The sequence below is a fragment of the Babylonia areolata genome, chromosome 3 (genome assembly GCF_041734735.1).
Source record: "Babylonia areolata isolate BAREFJ2019XMU chromosome 3, ASM4173473v1, whole genome shotgun sequence".
NCBI lineage: Eukaryota > Metazoa > Mollusca > Gastropoda > Neogastropoda > Buccinidae > Babylonia > Babylonia areolata.
This window is the reverse complement of record NC_134878.1, coordinates 57,403,986-57,425,362: the sequence shown is the minus strand read 5'-3', so window position 1 is coordinate 57,425,362 and position 21,377 is coordinate 57,403,986. Positions and strand designations below refer to the sequence as shown.

General features: G+C 49.9%; 1 protein-coding gene across 2 annotated transcripts in view; it reads right to left on the bottom strand.

The window, feature by feature from the left end:
• Positions 1-358: 358 nt before the first annotated feature.
• LOC143280142 (hillarin-like) overlaps positions 359-21,377 on the bottom strand; it is a 31,808-nt gene continuing 10,789 nt past the window's right edge. For both annotated transcript variants that reach the window (XM_076584716.1, XM_076584717.1), the window contains exons 2-10: positions 17,392-17,995; positions 12,682-12,912; positions 10,606-10,812; positions 7,324-7,608; positions 6,676-6,758; positions 5,150-5,293; positions 3,910-4,065; positions 3,281-3,389; positions 359-2,749 (exon numbers count right to left, since the gene is read on the bottom strand). In XM_076584716.1, the coding sequence (XP_076440831.1) occupies positions 1,355-2,749; positions 3,281-3,389; positions 3,910-4,065; positions 5,150-5,293; positions 6,676-6,758; positions 7,324-7,608; positions 10,606-10,812; positions 12,682-12,912; positions 17,392-17,991 (3,210 nt within the window). In that variant the 5' untranslated portion in view covers positions 17,992-17,995 and the 3' untranslated portion in view covers positions 359-1,354. The remainder of the gene's footprint in view (positions 2,750-3,280; positions 3,390-3,909; positions 4,066-5,149; positions 5,294-6,675; positions 6,759-7,323; positions 7,609-10,605; positions 10,813-12,681; positions 12,913-17,391; positions 17,996-21,377) is intronic.

The window sequence follows — 21,377 nt, the reverse complement described above, 5'->3', positions numbered from 1 at the left end:
TGTGTCATGGTGTGGGGTGAAAGGTGTGTCATGGTGTGGGGTGAAAGGTGTGTCATGGTGTGGGGGTGTGTGAAAGGTGTGTCATGGTGTGGGGGGTGAAGGGTGTGTCATGGTGTGGGGGGTGAAGGGTGTGTCATGGTGTGGGGTGAAGGGTGTGTCATGGTGTGGGGTGAAGGGTGTGTCATGGTGTGGGGGGAGAAGGGTGTGTCATGGTGTGGGGTGAAAGGTGTGTCATGGTGTGGGGTGAAAGGTGTGTCATGGTGTGGGGGGTGAAGGGTGTGTCATGGTGTTGGGGATGAAAGTTGTGTCATGGTGTGGGGTGAAGGTTGTGTCATGGTATGGGGTGTCTCATGGTGTGGGGTGAAGGGTGTGCCATGGTGTTGGGTGCCTCATGGGTGTGAGGTGAAGGGTGTGTCATGGTGTGGATTGAATGACCTGTCATGGTGTGCAGCAAAGGATGTGTCCTGGTGTAGGTGTGGGGTGAGTCATGGATGTGGGGGTGAAGGGTGTGTCATGGGTGTGCGGTCAAGGGTGTGTCATGGGTGTGGGGGTGAAGGTTGTGTAATGGATGTGGGGGTGAAGGTTGTGCAATGGATGTGGGGGTGAAGGGTGTGTCATGGGTGCGGGGTGAGGGTCAATACTGCTCCCACTTCCAGGTCACCCTGCTCCCATGTCCATTAATCAACAAACTCCCCACCCCTCCCCCACCCCTACCCCCAAGTCAGTTCATGAGAGTCCCTATGTGTGATCAACACGGCCCACACAATGAACGGAGTCGTCAGCCGTGACAACACCAGTTAAAATATGTCTGCAGTGCCCTGCAATGGGCTTTCTTTCTCATTCATACAAAATGAGATCGGTCCTTTTGAGGAAGTGACGGATTTCAAAAATCTATCATTCATGAGGAAAAAGGGACACGCGCGAACATTTTTTTTAATGTATTTACTGGGAAAACAATCCCTTCCATCCCATGACACCACCCACACCCCAACACCCCGACCCCCCCCCCCCCCCCCCCCTCCACAAAAGACATGCTGAAACGGGCAGAAGACAATGTCCGTCGGGATTGTCGGCCCTGTTCACCTTGCCATTTCTCTTCAACACTGTTCCATCAAGGGACAATGCAAAATACAATGAAGCGTGTATTGCTTTTGCTTTTTTCTCCTGGAAGAAAAAAAGATTATAATCCTTTTTGGAATGGAATGTGATGCACAAAAAAAAAAAAAAAAAAAAAAAACAGGAGGAGGAGATTACTGGTGTTACTGTCAGTAGCAGCTACCGGGACAGACTGATGTGGGTCTGTGCGGGTGGTTAGAATAAAAACGAACAGCACGCTACATCGCCCAGCGGCAGGTTAGACGGACTTGTCGGAAGACTTGTCGGAGAGCCTGTCCAGGGACTTGTCTTTGCCCTTTGCAGCTTTGTCCTTCTTGGAGGAGAAGAGGCCTTTCTTAAAGATGGAGGATTTGCGGGAGGGGGTTTCCTCCGGGTCGGGTGCGGGCGGCACGTTCCGCAGCAGGTAGTTGTACACGTTGATCAGCGCGCGATCCTCGCTGTCCTCCCGGCGGGCGTACAGACACAGCATGTAGTTCCCCGAGCGGGGTAGGGACAGTGTGTAACGCAGGCGGTGAGGACTCTCAGTATCGCGGCACGCCTCGACCTGCTTGCGGAGGTCTTCGTCCGGCTGTCGCAGGAACTGGTAGGAGAGTTGCACACCTTGGGGCACGTGCAGCTCTATGGTGCAGGTGGCGGCCCCCCCGCCGAGCGAGATCGTGGAGTCCTTGTGGGACAGGAGCTCCAGAGCGAAGACGTCAAAGGCGGCAGTGGGCCCCCACTTGTTCTTGCGGGACGGCTCCGGCAGGCGGGGCAGGTCGACGGGGCTGCTGACCTGGGAGCAGTTGATGAGCAGCTTGCAGGCGTGTGACAGGACCGACGTGTCGGTGGCCGTCTTGGGTCGGGCGAAGATGTCCAGCCCGTACTGCCCTTCCTGGGGCAGCATGGCGCTGACGGTGACCACCTGCCCCTCCTCGGACAGCGACACGAACGGGTCCAGCGTCTTCTCCTCCACCTGGTTCATGCGCAGCTTGGCCACCAGCACCAGGGGACGCGGCATCCGGAAGCGCACCTTGCACGTGTCCTTGGCCATCAGGATGCCCACCTTCTCCCCGTCCCCGGCAGGCCCCTCGGACAGCACGGGCAGCATGCCGAAGTGACGGATGGCTTTCTTCGGGCCCCACTCCCCAGGCGCGCACTCGGGCAGAGGGTGCATCTTGCCCTGGATGTCTCGGCACACCAGCTTGAACTGACACGCGCACTTGAGCCGTAGCGGAGCCATGGTGGCGTTGTCCTCATGAACGACACTGCTCTCGTCAAACTTTGTGGCGAAGATCTCGAAGAAGTAGCTGGCGGCGGTTGGCACGTGCACGCTGAAGGTGATGGTGTTGTCGACCATGGTCTGAAACACGAAGCGGTCCAGCGCGGCGCCTTTGTAAGTCAGGTCCTTGAGGCGCTCCTTGTCGGCGAAGCGCAGCTGGTAGTAGAAGATGAGGTCGTTCTCGTGCTCCTCGGGCACCTTGAGGCTGATGCGGCAGCCGCCCTTCTCGTCCGTGTCCATGACGGCCAGGCAGTGCCGCTCGAAGTGCATGCCGTAGTGGAAGAAGATGGACCTCACGAAGGGCAGCGCCTCGAACTCCTCCAGGCTGATCGGGCAAGGCAGCAGCTGCCACTCCTCCTCCAGGGGCCAGAACTCCTGCACACACACACACACACACACACACACATACGAGTGGTGGTTTTTTCGATGATGGCTTGATGTAAAAAAAAAAAAAAAAAAAAAAAAAAATTAATTGCTTATTCAGCTTACCATCCTGAAATAAAATCTTGATTTCGACTTTGACTTGACGTTTTTCATCCATAAGAGACATGCCACTTTTATTGCACAATTCATTTTCTCAGGGTATTAATTAGAAAGCCGCCATCGCGATCTGTTTAATCAACTGATAGCTTATGATGTCAGCATGGAAATCGAATGAGACAACGTAATTATCACAACAGATTCAGGTAAACCAACCAAACTTTCTCTGACAAAAAATAAAGCTCCACTTTCAGTTCTTGAAGTTTCAAGGAAGTGTCAAATCTTTCGGGATGATCCACAAACGCAACATCGCATCTGCCGAAAACAGCTCATGACAGTCCAATTTGTCAATGCACTGTCAGCCTTGGAGTGCAGCAGTACCTTACGAGTACAGTGGTACGGCACTATGAGTACAATGGTACCCACCTGAATGAACTCATCGGGGTCGGTCAGGAAGTAATGCTCGTCGTACTGGTAGCGGATGTGATCCTTGTTCCGGAACTTCTCCTGAGGATCCTTGCTCAGCACCAGGTGTCTGAACACACACACACACACACACACACACACACACACACACACACACACACACACACACACACACACACACACACGTGTTTTAGAGCTGGAAAGCCATTTTTTTTAGTCAGATTGCTGTTAAGTTAATGTTGTGAATAGTATTGTTTTTATCCCTGTCCCTTCTCCATCCCACTTTTTTTTCTCTCCATGTCTAATGTCACTTAATGTGGATAGACATTAAATCAAATTTAACAACACACACACACACACACACACACACACACACACACACACACACACACACACACACGAGGCAGACAGACAGACCCACACACACACACACACACACACACATCTTGCTCCATCATTACACTGCACCAGACCCCCAACACACGCACACACACACACACACAACTATCCACACCCACAAACACAAACACCCCCCCCCCCCACAACCACCACCACCTCCACCCCAACCCCATCCCCCCAACCCCCACCCACCCACCCACCCACCCCCACACACACACCCACATCCCTACCTGGCCCCCCAGTTGCACTGCACCAGTCTCCACTCCCCACAGACCAGCACGGCGTTCCACGTGTTCTGGAAGATGTCCGGGGTGATCTTCATACCCGGCTCGTAGCCCACGCTCTTAGAGTGCCCCTTGACCTCCACGCAGTGCAGTCCTGCGTAGCTGCACGCACAGAGGGGAAGGAAAATCTGACGTCATGAGGTGACGTCACCACTCTGCAATGGTCTATTTTGAGACGTTCATCGTCATGATGACACTGTAATGATCTGATATCAGACATACATCGTCATCACACTTGCAATGTCTGATATCAGACAAACATCGTCATCACACGGTAAGAGGTCTGAGGGTAAAGTATGACGTCATGAAGTGACGTCACCACTTTTCATTGGTCTGTTGTCAGATATTACATCAGTCGTCATTACACTTGCAATGTCTGATATCAGACATACATCGTCATCACACTGCAATGTCTGATATCAGACATGCATTTTCATTACACTGGCAGTCTCTGATATCATATATACATCGTTATTACACTTGCAATGTCTGATATCAGACATACATCGTCATCACACTTGCAATGTCTGATATCAGACATACATCGTCAACACACTGCAATGTCTGATATCAGACATACATTGTCATTACACTTGCAATGTCTGATATCAGATATACATCGTCATCATACGGTAAGAGGTCTGAAGGTAAAGTATGACGTCATGAGGTGATGTCACCACTTTGAAATGGTCTGTTGTCAGATATTACACCAGTCGTCATCACACTGCACTGTCTGATATCAGACATACATCGTCATCACATTGTTATGTCTAATATCAAACAGACATCATCATCACACGGTAAAAGAGGATATCTGCCAAACACATACACAAATACATGTATACACACAGACAACAGACATAAATGCACACAGACATGCATAAACGCAAAGCAGTTATGCATGTACACAGACTCTCTCTGTTCCTCTCTCTCTCTCTCTCTCTCTCTCTCTCACACACACACACACACACACACACACATACACACACACACACACACACACACACACACACTTACATACACATACACATATAGACGCCCCCGGCCCCACCCCCACGCCCCCATCCCACCCACCCTACCACACCCCCCCTACACACCTGCACACACACACACACACAGACATACACATATAGACCCCCACCCCTACCCCCACGCCCCCATCCCACCCACCCTACCCCACACACACCTGCACAATCTCATGAAGAGGACGTGGTACGTCTCCGTGCCCATCTTGATGCCTCTCAACAGACCCATGGGGGACTCGGCCTCAATGTCGTCACCAAACTCCATCACGTTCAGGTCCTTCACCGTGATCCACCGGTAGATGGCACTGAAACCAACACACACACACACACACACACACACACACACACACACACACACACACAACCACGACTTTCGTGTCAGCGCAGGTGTCGAAACATGTGGATTGATCCATAAACTCTACACCACATTCGTTAGTGAAAGAAAAGGGAAAGGGAGTAAGTAGGTTGTGGGTGGCTATGTGCTGGATATGTGAGGGGGAAGATGCTTGACATACGGAGGAGAGAGAAGGGAGGGGTAGTAAACCATTAACTCACTCAGTACGGCCAGTCCTCTCTTCTCCTCTACACAGACCCCTCGGATGTCCAGTGGGTGTCTGAATGACCCAACCTTTAGCTTCCGTCGTCAGAATTGTGGTATTCTTTGTCAACATTCACCTCTTCAGTGTAAGAGCCTTCCGCTTGCAATATTTTGATGGTGGTAATTGGGGTGAAACGCTGTTAACGTCGTCTCTTTCGACGTTCGTATGGAAAGAGTTAACCATAATGTGTGACTCCAACAGACAACCGTAGTGTTTTACTCCAACAGATCGTCAACATTTCTGAATGAGTCCAGTAGACCGTCAATCATACTGAGTGAGTCCAAGAGACCGTTCACCATTATAATTCATTGTGTGGCTTTTTAACAGGCGTTAATTGTAGTGTGTGACTCCAACAAATTGTGTGACCCCAACAGACACTTGACCATAGTGTGTGACTCCGAGACACCGTTAACTCACTCAATACGACCAGTCCTCTCTTCTCCTCTACACAGACCCCTCGGATGTCCAGTGGGTGTCTGAATGACCCAACCTTTAGCTTCCGTCGTCAGAATTGTGGTATTCTTTGTCAACATTCACGTCTTCAGTATAAGAGCCTTCCGCTTGCAATATTTTGATGGTGGTAATTGGGGTGAAACGCTGTTAACGTCGTCTCTTTCGGCGTTCGTATGGAGAGAGTTAACCATATTGTGTGACACCAAGAGACCGTCCAGCATACTGTGAGACTCCAGTATCAGTGTCAGTAGCTCAAGGAGGCATCACTGCGTTCAGTCAAATCCATATACGCTACATCACATCTTCCAAGCAGATGCCTGACCAGCAGCGTAACCCGATGCGCTTAGTCAGGCCTTGAGAAAAAAAAATCAATTAAAAAAAAATCATAAAAATAAAAATAGATAATAAAAAAATAAAATAAAATAAAGTAAAAAAATAAAATAAAATAAAATTAAATTAAAAAAGTGTGTGACTCCAACAGACCGTTAACATCATTGTGTGACTCCAACATACTTTTTTTTAGCCATATTTAGTGTGGCTCCAACAGACAAAATACATAAACACAAGGGTGCATATTTAATTTTATGCTCGCATAGACCCAAAGGCACGGACGGTCACGGTCACAGTGTACTCACCGCACTTTTTCCAGGTCAGTCAGCAGGTTTTCTGTCAGCTGACGAACCAGGTCTGTGTAGGTCGGCTGTTCCCCTTCCGCCACCTGCACCCACCCCCTTTGCACAGTTAGTCACAGTGTGTGTGTGTGTGTGTGTGTGTGTGTGTGTGTGTGTGTGTGATAGAGAGAGAGAGAAAGAGAAAGAGTGTATGTGTTTGTGTTTGTGTGTATGTGCGTCAGAGAGAGAGAATGAGAGGGTGTATGTGAGTGTGAGAGGGAGAGAGAGAGGGGGGGGGGAGAGAAAGAGAGGGTGTGCCCCTGTGTATATGTGTACATCTGTGCCTCTATGTGTGTGTGTGTGTGTGTGTGTGTGTGTGTGTGTGTGTGTGTGTGTGTGTGTGTGTGTGTGTGTGTACGTGTCTGTGTCTCTGTCTGTCTGTCTATTTTTCTGTCTTTCACTGTGCCTGTGACAGCCCAGACATTATCAGAGTAAACTAGGGGTCACAGTGCAACTGAGAGGTCAGGGACAAATCAAGGGTCGCAACGCAGAAAGGCAGGGGAAAAATCACAGAGTTCACAGTGCAAAAGTTCAGGGACAAAAATCAGGGGGCGGGGGGGTCACAACGCAGAGGTCAAGGACAAAGCAGGGGTCACAGTGCGGTAACCGTACCTTGATGACCTGCTCGTCGATGTCCTTGAAGACGGAGGCATCCGGGAAGAGCTCCTTCTTGCGGAGCACAGGGGGCTTAGGGGAAGCTGGAGAGGTGACTGCCGGCATCTGCAGGACGTCCTCCATCACTTCCGCCAGCAACTCCTCAGAGTTCTCTGCTCCCTCATCTTCTGCAGCTGCTACCACTACTACTGCTTCTGCTTCTGCTTCTGGTGCTGCTGGTGCTGCTTCTGGTGGCGGTGCTGTTTGGGGCACGCCGTTTTCTGTCAGCAGTTGCGGTGGTGGCTGTGAACAGACAGGGTTCACTCTATGACTTCAGGCATGACTCACACAGACCACAGACATGGCTCACACAGACCACAGACATGACTCACACAGACCACAGACATGACTCACACAGACCACAGACATGACTACAGACATGGTCCACACAGACCACAGACATGGTTCACACAGACATGGTTCACACGCAGACATGGTTCACACAGACCACAGACATGACTCACACAGACCACAGACATGGTTCACACAGACCACAGACATGACTCACACAGACCACAGACATGACTCACACAGACCACAGACATGGTTCACACAGACCACAGACATGACTCACACAGACTACAGACATGACTCACACAGACCACAGACATGACTCACACAGACCACAGACATGGTTCACACAGACCACAGACATGACTCACACAGACCACAGACATGGTTCACACAGACATGGTTCACACAGACCACAGACATGGTTCACACAGACCACAGACATGACTCACACAGACCACAGACATGGTTCACACAGACATGGTTCACACAGACCACAGACATGGTTCACACAGACCACAGACATGGTTCACACAGACCACAGACATGGTTCACACAGACCACAGACATGACTCACACAGACCACAGACATGGTTCACACAGACATGGTTCACACAGACCACAGACATGACTCACACAGACCACAGACATGACTCACACAGACTACAGACATGACTCACACAGACCACAGACATGGCTCACACAGACTACAGGACATGACACACAGACCACAGACATGACTCACACAGACCACAGACATGACTCACACAGACTTCAGGCATGACTCACACAGACCACAGACATGGACTCACACAGACTACAGACATGACTCACACAGACCACAGACATGACACACAGACCACAGACATGGTTCACACAGACCACAGACATGACTCACACAGACCACAGACATGACTCACACAGACCACAGACATGGTTCACACAGACTACATACATGGTTCACACAGACATGGTTCACACAGACCACAGACATGACTCACACAGACCACAGACATGGTTCACACAGACCACAGGCATGACTCACACAGACCACAGACATGGTTCACACAGACCACAGACATGACTCACACAGACCACAGACATGGTTCACACAGACCACAGACATGGTTCACACAGACCACAGACATGGTTCACACAGACCACAGACATGATTCACACAGACCACAGACATGATTCACACAGACCACAGACATGATTCACACAGACAACAGACATGACTCACACAGACCACAGACATGACTCACACAGACCACAGACATGGTTCACACAGACATGGTTCACACAGACCACAGACATGACTCACACAGACTTCAGGCATGACTCACACAGACCACAGACATGGTTCACACAGACCAGACATGACTCACACAGACCACAGACATGACTCACACAGACCACAGACATGGTTCACACAGACCACAGACATGACTCACACAGACCACAGACATGGTTCACACAGACCACAGACATGACTCACACAGACCACAGACATGGTTCACACAGACTACAGACATGGTTCACACAGACTACAGACATGGTTCACACAGACATGGTTCACACAGACCACAGACATGGTTCACACAGACATGGTTCACACAGACCACAGACATGGTTCACACAGACATGGTTCACACAGACCACAGACATGGTTCACACAGACCACAGACATGGTTCACACAGACATGGTTCACACAGACCACAGACATGGTTCACACAGACCACAGACATGGTTCACACAGACCACAGACATGATTCACACAGACATCAGACATGATTCACACAGACCACAGACATGATTCACACAGACCACAGACATGGTTCACACAGACCACAGACATGATTCACACAGACATGGTTCACACAGACCACAGACATGGTTCACACAGACCACAGACATGGTTCACACAGACATGGTTCACACGCAGACATGGTTCACACAGACCACAGACATGGTTCACACAGACCACAGACATGACTCACACAGACCACAGACATGGTTCACACAGACCACAGACATGGTTCACACAGACATGGTTCACACGCAGACATAGTTCACACAGACCACAGACATGGTTCACACAGACCACAGACATGACTCACACAGACTACAGACATGACTCACACAGACTACAGACATGGTTCACACAGACAACAGACATGATTCACACATATTCCAGATATTATGATTTACACAGATACAATCCACACAGACCACGGACGTGATTCACGCAGACATGATTCACACACACACACACACACACACACACACACACACACACACACACACACACACACACACACACACACACACAGACAACAGACATGATTCGCACAGACGTAGTTCGCGCTGACCACAGACATTACTTATACAAACCACAGACATGATTCTCACAAGTTACGGTCGTAATTCACACAGACATGATTCACACACACACACACACACACACACACACACACACACACACACACACACACACACACACACACGATTCTCACAGGTTACAGTCGTAATTCACACAGATATGATTCACACACACACACACACACACACACACACACACACACACACACACACACACACACACACACACACACATACACGATTCTCACAGGTTACAGTCGTAATTCACACAGATATGATTCACACACACACACACACACACACACACACACACACACACACACACACACACACACACACAGAACACATGCATGTATACACGCAGACAACAAGTACATGTATACACACAGACAACAGACAGGAATGCCCACAGACATGCATAAACGCAAAGCAGTTATGCATGTACACAGACTCTCTCTCTCTCTCTCTCAAACACACACACACACACACACACACACACACACACACACACACACACACACACACACACACACACACACACACACACACACACACACACACTTCACCTTCTTTATCCTGAGTGTTTTCTTGAGCTCCTCTTTGAGCTCGGTCTGTTTGGCGGCCAACAGATTCAGCATCTGTTCGCTCTGTTTCTTCACCATGTCCGCTGTGGCCCGCTGCTCCTTCTCCCGCAGACGTAGCGTGGCTGTCTGAGTCACCTTTTTCTTCTTCACTGTCATCTGCTTTTCTAGCTCCTTCTTCTCATTCTCAAACTGTAACAACAGTGACTGTGTTTCTGTAACGACAGTGACTGTGCTTCTGTAACAACAGTACTTCCGTAACAACGGTAATTCTGTAACAACAGTGAACGTACTTCTGTAACAACAGTGCTTTCGTAGCAACAGCACTTCTGTAACAACACTGACCGTACTCCAGTGACAACTGTGCTTCTGTAACAACACTGACCGTACTCCAGTGACAACTGTGCTTCTGTAACAACCATACTTTTATGACTGGCGTTTTTCTCCCTTCTGGTTTTTTAAAATAATTTTTATTTTATTTTATTTTTTTAAGTGAGTCTATGTTTTAACCCGGTGTTCGGTTGTGTGTGTGTGTGTGTGTGTGTGTGTGTGTGTGTCCGTGTGTCTGTGTGTCCGTGGTAAACTTTAACATTGACATTTTCTCTGCAAATACTTTGTCAGTTGACACCAAATTTGGCATAAAAATAGGAAAAATTCAGTTCTTTCCAATCATCTTGTTTAAAACAATATTGCACCTCTGGGATGGGCACAAAAAAATTAAAAAAGAAGCCTAATTATATGCAAACTGCATTTACTGTTATATTTTTTGTATTCTCTAAACTTGGCACTGACCTCTTATTCTGACACAACAACAAGAGGAGTCATTATTATTTTTTGTTCAAACAGGAACTTCTTTTGCTAAGCATGGATTTTTTATTTATTTTGCAAACGTTTTGGTGCAGATAGTAAAAAAAAAGGGAAATTACTCTGCAATTAATGCTAGGGGACTTAATTTGTCACAAGTGAGTCTTGAAGGCCTTGCCTCTCTTGCTTTTTTTTCCACATATTACGCAATGAAACAACTTCCCCCTTCCGAGATGACACAGTGGTCACTACTGTCAGTCTGTTCCAGACATTCTGGCCAGCCTTACCATCAATCTTTTCAGCCATCATCGAGGAACATAGAATTCAAGAGAATGATTATTCATCATTTCATAGTTTGTGTTTTGCAGAATCGGGGTCGTTCTTGGTAATCCACTGAACTGAGAACCGTTTGCCTTCCAGTTGACATGACAAAACGACAATGTTTCGCCAGATTATTTCCCAGTCTGTCCCCCGATTATCAAGTTCCGGTCATGGTCTAAGGGAGGTAATGGATGTCAGACCTGGCTGTTTGTGGGGGAACGATTGTTTCCTCTTTTTTTTTTTTCCCCTTTGTCTGCCTTCGTTTGCTTTGTTCCGGAATGAAAACAAAGAGAATCCATGTCATCTTTCACTGACGGATAGGTCAGGTCAGTGTTGAGGGTTGTGAACATGTTGTTGGACGGACTCATTCCTTGAATGAAGTTAGTCTCCTTTTGAGAGAGAGAGAGAGAGAGAGAGAGAGAGAGAGAGAGAGAGAGAGAGAGAGAGAGAGAGAGAGAGAGAGAGAGAGAAAGTGAGTGTGCAGGGTGCTGTTTACTACCAAAAAATGTGTGTGTGTGTGTGCGTGCGTGCGTGCGTGCGTGTGTGTGTGTGTGTGTGTGTGTGTGTGTGTGTGTGTGTGTGTGTGTGTGTTCGTGTGTGTGTGTGTGTGTGTGTGTGTGTGTGTGTGTGTGTGTGTGTGTGTGTGTGTGTGCTTCCCAGACCTCTGTGTGTGTGTGTGTGTGTGTGTGTGTGTGTGTGTGTGTGTGTGTGTGTGTGTGTGTGTGTGTCTGTCTGTCTGTCTGTGTGTCTGTGTCTGTGTGCGTGCCTCCTAGACCTCTGTGGGTACCTCTTATCCTGTGCGTGTGTGCCTCCCTGATCCCTGTGTGTGTGTGTGTGTGTGTGTGTGTGTGTGTGTGTGTGTGTGTGTGTGTGTGAGTGCGTGTGTGTGTGCGCGCGCACGCGCACGCGCACGCGCCTCCCCAGAAACCCTCGCACCTTCAGCTTGTGGTCGGTCCCTTTCTTGGCGCTGGCCTTGGGGTCGTGCATGTGGTACCTATTGGTGAGGTCGGTGAGGCGCTGCTCCCACTCTGTGTCGATCTGGCGGCGGATGGTGTCCTTGGTCTGCTCCCGCTCCTCCTGGAAGCCCCGGATCAGAGCGTCCTCCTCCACCCTCAGCGTCTCCTCCAGCCGCTTCTGGGCCGCGAACACCTCTTCCCGCTTCCGGGCCTCAACACGGACAATGCAATGCAATGCAATGCAATACAATACAGTGCAATGCAATGCGATACAATGCAATACACTACAGTGCATTACAGTACAGTACAGTACAGTACAGTACAATACAATACATACAATGCAATGCAATACAATACAACACAACACGACACATCTTTATTCGTCCATTTGGAAATCAACTGTGCATCCACAGGCTCGTCACTCACACAACACAATATATATCTCAGCCGATAGCCGAACCCAGCACACACACACACACACACACACACACACACACACACACACAACATGACAAAGGTTGGACCACAATACATACAAGCAAGTAGTACACAACAGTGGCTTGATTTCCACACACACCCCTAATCACCCTCCTCTCTCCACACACACACACACACACACACACATCTATCTATCTATACACATATATATATATATATATATATATATATATAGAGAGAGAGAGAGAGAGAGAGAGAGAGAGACATATATATATATATATATATATATATATAGAGAGAGAGAGAGAGAGAGAGAGAGAGACACACACACACACACACGCACGCACACACGCACACACACACACACACACACACACACACACACACACACACACACGCACACGCACGTACGCACGCACCAAACTGAAGAAGGCATTGGAACAATAACCAACTCCATCACTACTGCCGGAACTAATTGACTGTGACGTGAAATAATAGACTGTGATGTGTGCAAGGTTCCCCCGCCCCTCTTTCTCTCTCTCTCTCTCTCTTACACACAGACAGATTTACATGGACAGACAGATAGGCAAAGAGATAGATCAATAGATAGATAAACAGATAATACATACACACATACATGGACAGAGAGATACTAAGATAGATAGATGGACAGAAATATAAGACAGACAGACAGATAGACAGACAGACAGATAGACAGACAGACAGACAGACAGACAGACAGACAAACATGGCAATGTCAGCTTGACAGCTGTGGCAGTGACCGAAGCTGCCAGGGACGACAAGATGTATTGATCACCGGCTGTGACAGGCTGTTCAAGTGATCGATGATAGCTGAGTGAGCAAAGTGACTCAGGAGTTGCACAGTGAAAGAGGTGTACACGGAGTTGATAGTTCACTGCACCGTTACACACTGGGTGGAATATAAAAAATCTCGGGGGTGTGGGGTGTCTGGGGGGTGGGGGGGGGGGGAGAGAGGGGAGGTCGACAAGAAGACAGGGCTCATTCATCTCCACGTGGCTGTCACATGACCACACACACACACAACACACCTGTCACTTCGTCAAATCACACACACACAACACACCTGTCACTTCGTCAAATCACACACACACACAACACACCTGTCACTTCGTCAAATCACACACACAACACACCTGTCACTTCGTCAAATCACACGCACAGAACACACCTGACACTTCGTCAAATCACACACACACATAACACACCTGTCACTTCTTCAAATCACACACGCACAGAACACACCTGACACTTCGTCAAATCACACACACACACAACACACCTGTCACTTCGTCAAATCACACACACAGAACACACCTGTCACATCGTCAAATCACACACACACAACACACCTGTCACTTCTTCAAATCACACACACAGAACACACCTGTCACTTCGTCAAATCACACACACAGAACACACCTGTCACTTCTTCAAATCACACACACACAACACACCTGTCACTTCGTCAAATCACACACACACACACACAACACACCTGTCACTTCGTCAAATCACACACACACACAACACACCTGTCACTTCGTCAAATCACACACACACACACACAACACACCTGTCACTTCGTCAAATCACACACACACAGAACACACCTGTCACTTCGTCAAATCACACACACACAACACACCTGTCACATCGTCAAATCACACACACACAACACACCTGTCACTTCTTCAAATCACACACACACAGAACACACCTGACACTTCGTCAAATCACACACACAAAGAACACACCTGACATTTCGTCAAATCACACACACACACACAACACACCTGTCACTTCGTCAAATCACACACACACAGAACACACCTGACACTTCGTCAAATCACACACACAGAACACACCTGACACTTCGTCAAATCACACACACAGAACACACCTGACACTTCGTCAAATCACACACACACAGAACACACCTGACACTTCGTCAAATCACACACACAGAACACACCTGACACTTCGTCAAATCACACACACACACACACACACACACACACACACACAACACATCTGTCACTTCGTCAAATCACACACACACAACACACCTGTCACTTCGTCAAATCACACACACACACAACACACCTGTCACTTCGTCAAATCACACACCACACACCTGTCACTTTCCGTTATGACTGATACGACACAGTCCTCCGCCGGATAGCCTGTGCCTCACATAACGACGGCCTTGAAGCACTCTCGCCCGTGTGTGTGTGTGTGTGTGTGTGTGTGTGTGTGTGTGTGTGTGTGTGTGTGTGTGTGTGTGTGTGTGTGTGTGTGTGTGTGTGTGTGTGTGTGTGCCGAGTTTGGAATGAGCGTGTCTCACAGAGAGAGACAGAAAGAGAAAGGGGAGGGGAGGGGGGGGGGGGGTTAAGGGGGCGGCACTGGTCAGTCCTTGAAATGGAGGAGGGAAAGGGAGGGGTACACAGACAACATATAGACAACTACGTATGGGAACCACAATCCAGACAATGTTGATCAATATATACATGCATAAAACGATTAATAATGTAACAGCGGAACCACTCCCGGTCTCTGAAACCCATACCGAAGCAAGGGACGTGCAGGAGACAGGGAGACAGACAGACACGTGCAGGAGACAGGGAGACAGACACGTGCAGGAGACAGAGAGACAGACAGACACGTGCAGGAGACAGGGAGACAGACACGTGCAGGAGACAGAGAGACAGACAGACACGTGCAGGAGGCAGAGAGACAGACAGACACGTGCAGGAGACAGAGAGACAGACAGACACGTGCAGGAGACAGGGAGACAGACAGACACGTGCAGGAGACAGGGAGACAGACACGTGCAGGAGACAGGGAGACAGACAGACACGTGCAGGAGACAGGGAGACAGACACGTGCAGGAGACAGAGACAGACACGTGCAGGAGACAGAGACAGACAGACACGAGCATGAGACATGGAGACAGACAGACACGTGCAGGAGATAGGGAGACAGACACGTGCAGGAGACAGAGACAGACACGTGCAGGAGACAGAGACAGACACGTGCAGGAGATAGGGAGACAGACAGACACGTGCAGGAGACAGAGACAGACTGACACGTGCAGGAGACAGGGAGACAGACACGTGCAGGAGACAGGGAGACAGACAGACACGTGCAGGAGACATGGGGACAGACAGACACGTGCAGGAGACAGAGACAGACTGACACGTGCAGGAGACAGGGAGACAGACACGTGCAGGAGACAGGGAGACAGACACGTGCAGGAGATAGGGAGACAGACACGTGCAGGAGACAGAGACAGACACGTGCAGGAGATAGGGAGACAGACAGACACGTGCAGGAGACAGAGACAGACAGACACGTGCAGGAGACAGAGACAGACAGACACGTGCAGGAGATAGGGAGACAGACAGACACGTGCAGGAGACAGAGACAGACACGTGCAGGAGACAGAGACAGACACGTGCAGGAGATAGGGAGACAGACACGTGCAGGAGACAGAGACAGACACGTGCAGGAGACAGAGACAGACACGTGCAGGAGATAGAGAGACAGACAGACACGTGCAGGAGACAGGGAGACAGACACGTGCAGGAGACAGGGAGACAGACAGACACGTGCAGGAGACAGGGAGACAGAGAGATAGATATATACAGGATACAGAGAAAGAGATTCAAGATTTAAGATTCAAAAACTTTATTACTCAAGGATAAAGATTTTAGGCATTGCCTTGTCTTCCAATCTGTCCTTGTGACAACAAAAAACAGTAACGATAAGACACAACAATAATAGCAATGGTGAAGACTACTACTACTACTAATGATAATTATAATACTAATCAACGCACAATCATCATCATTATAAAAATATATAGAAGGAGATAGACATACAGGAGACATGGAGACAGAAACATGACAGGTGGTCAGAGCTGATGAGTCACTGACTGAAATTGTAAGATATGATATTTTCTTTTGTAAGGCATCACCTAAGGCTGACTGTTGACAAGGCAACCACGCGACAGCATTCCTACATCGGATTGGAAGAGACAAATAGACAGACAGACAAACGGACAGACAGGAGGCAAACGGACGGACGGACAGACGGACAGACAGAAAGACGGAAAGACAGACGGACGGATGGACAGACGGACGGACAAGGGACAAGAAGGGAGACGGGGGGGAGGAGGGAGGGGAGGTGAGGGAAGGGGGATATGACTCACGATGTGCGGAGGGTAGTGGTGCTTGTCCAGCCTCCCGTGCTGACGCCGCTGCAGGAGCTGCGCGTGCAGGGCGCCCTGGATGTGCAAGGCGCTGGCGTCCACGCCGGAAGTGTGCGGGTGCAGCCGCTGCCCGGGGTCCACCAGGCGATACTGCGCTCCCACAGCCGCCCGGATGTCCAGGGCCCCGCCGTCCACGTTTGGCACGATCCCAGCCTGCCGGATGTGGCCCACCTTCTCCATGGCCGCCGCGTGCACGTCCCGCTGGGCCGCCAGGGCCCGCTGAATGTCCATGGCGTCGGGGCCCATGGCCGACCCCCCGATGCGCGGCACGTGGGTGGCGCAGTAGATCTCGCAGTCGGCGCCGTCGCGCTGGTTGCTCCAGTAGTTCTTCAGCGTCAGGGAGAGGCCGCAGGAGGCGCACTTGAAGCAGCTCTTGTGGAAGAGCACGTCATGCACGGGGCCCATCTTCTCCTGCTGGTACACCGGCTGCTGGCAGCGGTGGCAGCGGGTGGCGCTGGCCCGCGGCGGCAGGAACAGCGAGGACAGGCGGCGGAAGCCCCGGGCCGCCGCCTCGTCTTGCGTGGCCGGCGTTGTTGCCATGGCGCTGGAACAACAATCATCATCATCATCATCATCATCATCATCGCCGCCGCCACGTGTGACCACTGTTAGCATTCATGGTCTGCGTTTTACGTAGTAAGGTAGGTTCACTCTTTCCATGCCACGTTTCCATATATATATATATATATATATGAATATATGAAAACATGACAATGTCAGTATGCCGCGGTTCCATATATATGTATGTAAACATGACAATGTCAATAAGCCACGGTTCCATATGTAGACATGACACTGTCAGCACGCTACGTTTCCATATATATGTAAACATGACACTGTTACTAGTGTTAGCATGCCACGTTTCCATGCGTGGACATGACATTGTCAGCATGCCACGCTTCCATTTATATGTAAACATGACACTATCAGCATGCCACGTTTACATATTTAAACATGACACTGTCAGCATCCCATGTTTCCATATTATGTAAACGTGACAGTGTCAGCATGTAACAGGGTCTGCCACATGCAGTCAGTATGTCACTACGTATCGTTATATAAATATACAAACTGTCAGTATTTATGTGAATTATTTCACGTCATAAACATATGACATTGTGTGACACTGAATTCCTACATGCTCTAAACACTAAAGAATACGGCACGCCTCTGTCATAAACACTGAAAAATACGGCACACCTCTGTCCTAAACACTGAAAAATACGACACACCTCTGTCCTTAACACTGATAAATACGGCACACCTCTGTCCTAAACACTGAAAAATACGTCACACTTCTGTCCTAAACACTGAAAAATACGATTTACCTCTGTCCTAAACACTGAAAAATACGGCACACCTCTGTCCTAAACACTGAAAAATACGGCACATCTCTGTCCTAAACACTGAAAAATACGGCACACCTCTGTCCTAAACACTGAAAAATACGGCACACCTCTGTCCTAAACACTGAAAAATACGACACACCTCTGTCCTAAACACTGAAAAATACGGCACACCTCTGTCCTAAACACTGAAAAATACGGCACATCTCTGTCCTAAACACTGAAAAATACGACACACCTCTGTCCTAAACACTGATAAATACGACACACCTCTGTCCTAAACACTGAAAAATACGACACACCTCTGTCCTAAACACTGAAAAATACGACACACCTCTGTCCTAAACACGGAAAAATACGACACACCTCTGTCCTTAACACTGAAAAATACCTCAAACTTCTGTCCTAACCTGAGGTGGAATGATGGCCTGGAGGTAACGCGTCCGCCTAGGAAGCGAGAGAATCTGAGCGCGCTGGTTTGAATCACGGCTCAGCCGCCGATATTTTCTCCCCCTGCACTAGACCTTGAGTGGTGGTCTGGACGCTAGTCATTCGGATGAGACGATAAACCGAGGTCCCGTGTAGCATGCACTTAGCGCACGTAAAAGAACCCACGGCAACAAAAGGGTTGTTCCTGGCAAAATTCTGTAGAAAAATCCACTTCGATAGGGAAAACAAATGAAATTGCACGCAGGAAAAAATACAAAAATAATGGGTGGTGCTGTAGTGTAGCGACGCGGTCTCCCTGGGGAGAGCAGCCGAACTTCACACAGAGAAATCTGTCGTGTTAAAACGAAATACAAGTACAAATAAACACTGAAAAATACGGTATACTTCTGTCCTACACACCATACAATAAGTACAATAAGGCGCACCTCTGTCACAAACGTGTATCACGCACTTTCTTTCAAGGACTGCCGATCGTACATTAGGGGTACAGAGAGATGGCTATCAATGCTGTGCATTCAAGTGTGTGTGTGTGTGTGTGTGTGTGTGTGTGTGTGTGTGTGAGAAAGACATACATGTCAACCACTTCATGTCGCCAGGTGAAATCGGAGCCCTGGTCCTTTGTCTCCATCCTTGCGGTGTACGTGTTCAGGACAAGTGCCACCACCTCCCGCCCCCTTTCTGACACCTGAGTCATGCTGACACCCACTCCCCTCTTCCCTGACACCCGAGTCATACCAACACCCACACCCACTCCCCCCTTCCCTGACACATGAGTCATGCTGACACCCACACCCACACCCCCTTCCCTGACACATGAGTCACACCGACACCCACACGCCCCTTCCCTGACACCCGAGTCACACCGACACCCACACCCACACGCCCCTTCCCTGACACCTGAGTCATACCGACACCCACACCCACCCCCCCTTCCCTGACACATGTGTCATACCGACACCCACTGCCCCCTTCCCTGACACCTGAGTCATGCTGACACCCACACCCACACCCCCTTCCCTGACACCTGAGTCATACCGACACCCACACCCACTCCCCCTTCCCTGACATCTGAGTCATACCGACACCCACACCCCCTCCCCCTCCCCGGACACCTGAGTCATGCTGACACCCACACCCCCTTCCCTGACACCTGAGTCATACCGACACCCACACCCACTCCCCCTTCCCTGACACATGAGTCATACCGACACCCACACCCCCTCCCCCTCCCCGGACACCTGAGTCATGCTGACACCCACACCCCCTTCCCTGACACCTGAGTCATACCGACACCCACACCCACTCCCCCTTCCCTGACACCTGAGTCATACTGACACCCACACCCCCTCCCCCTCCCCGGACACCTGAGTCATGCTGACACCCACACCCCTCCCCCTTCCCGGACACCTGAGTCATACCGACACCCACATCCCCTTCCCTAACACCTGAGTCATGCTGACACTCATACCCACACCCCCTTCCCAGACACCTGAGTCATACCGACACCCACACCCCCCTCCCTGACACCTGAGTCATACCGACACCCACAGCCCCCTCCCTGACACCTGAGTTATGCTGACACCCACACACCCTCCCCCTTCCCTGACACCTGAGTCATACTGACACCCACACCCCCTCCCCGAACACCTGAGTCATGCTGACACCCACACCCCCTTCCCTGACACCTGAGTCATACTGACACCCACACGCCCCTTCCCTGACACCCGAGTCACACCGACACCCACACCCACTCCCCCTTCCCTGACACCTGAGTCATACCGACACCCACACCCACTCCCCCTTCCCTGACACCTGAGTCATACTGACACCCACACACCCACTCCCCCTTCCCTGACACCTGAGTCATACCGACACCCACACCCACTCCCCCTTCCCTGACACCTGAGTCATACTGACACCCACACCCCCTCCCCCTCCCCAGACACATGAGTCATGCTGACACCCACACCCCCTTCCCTGACACCTGAGTCATACCGACACCCACACCCACTCCCCCTTCCCTGACACCTGAGTCATACTGACACCCACACCCCCTCCCCCTGCCCGGACACCTGAGTCATACTGACACCCACACCCCCTCCCCCTCCCCGGAAACCTGAGTCATGCTGA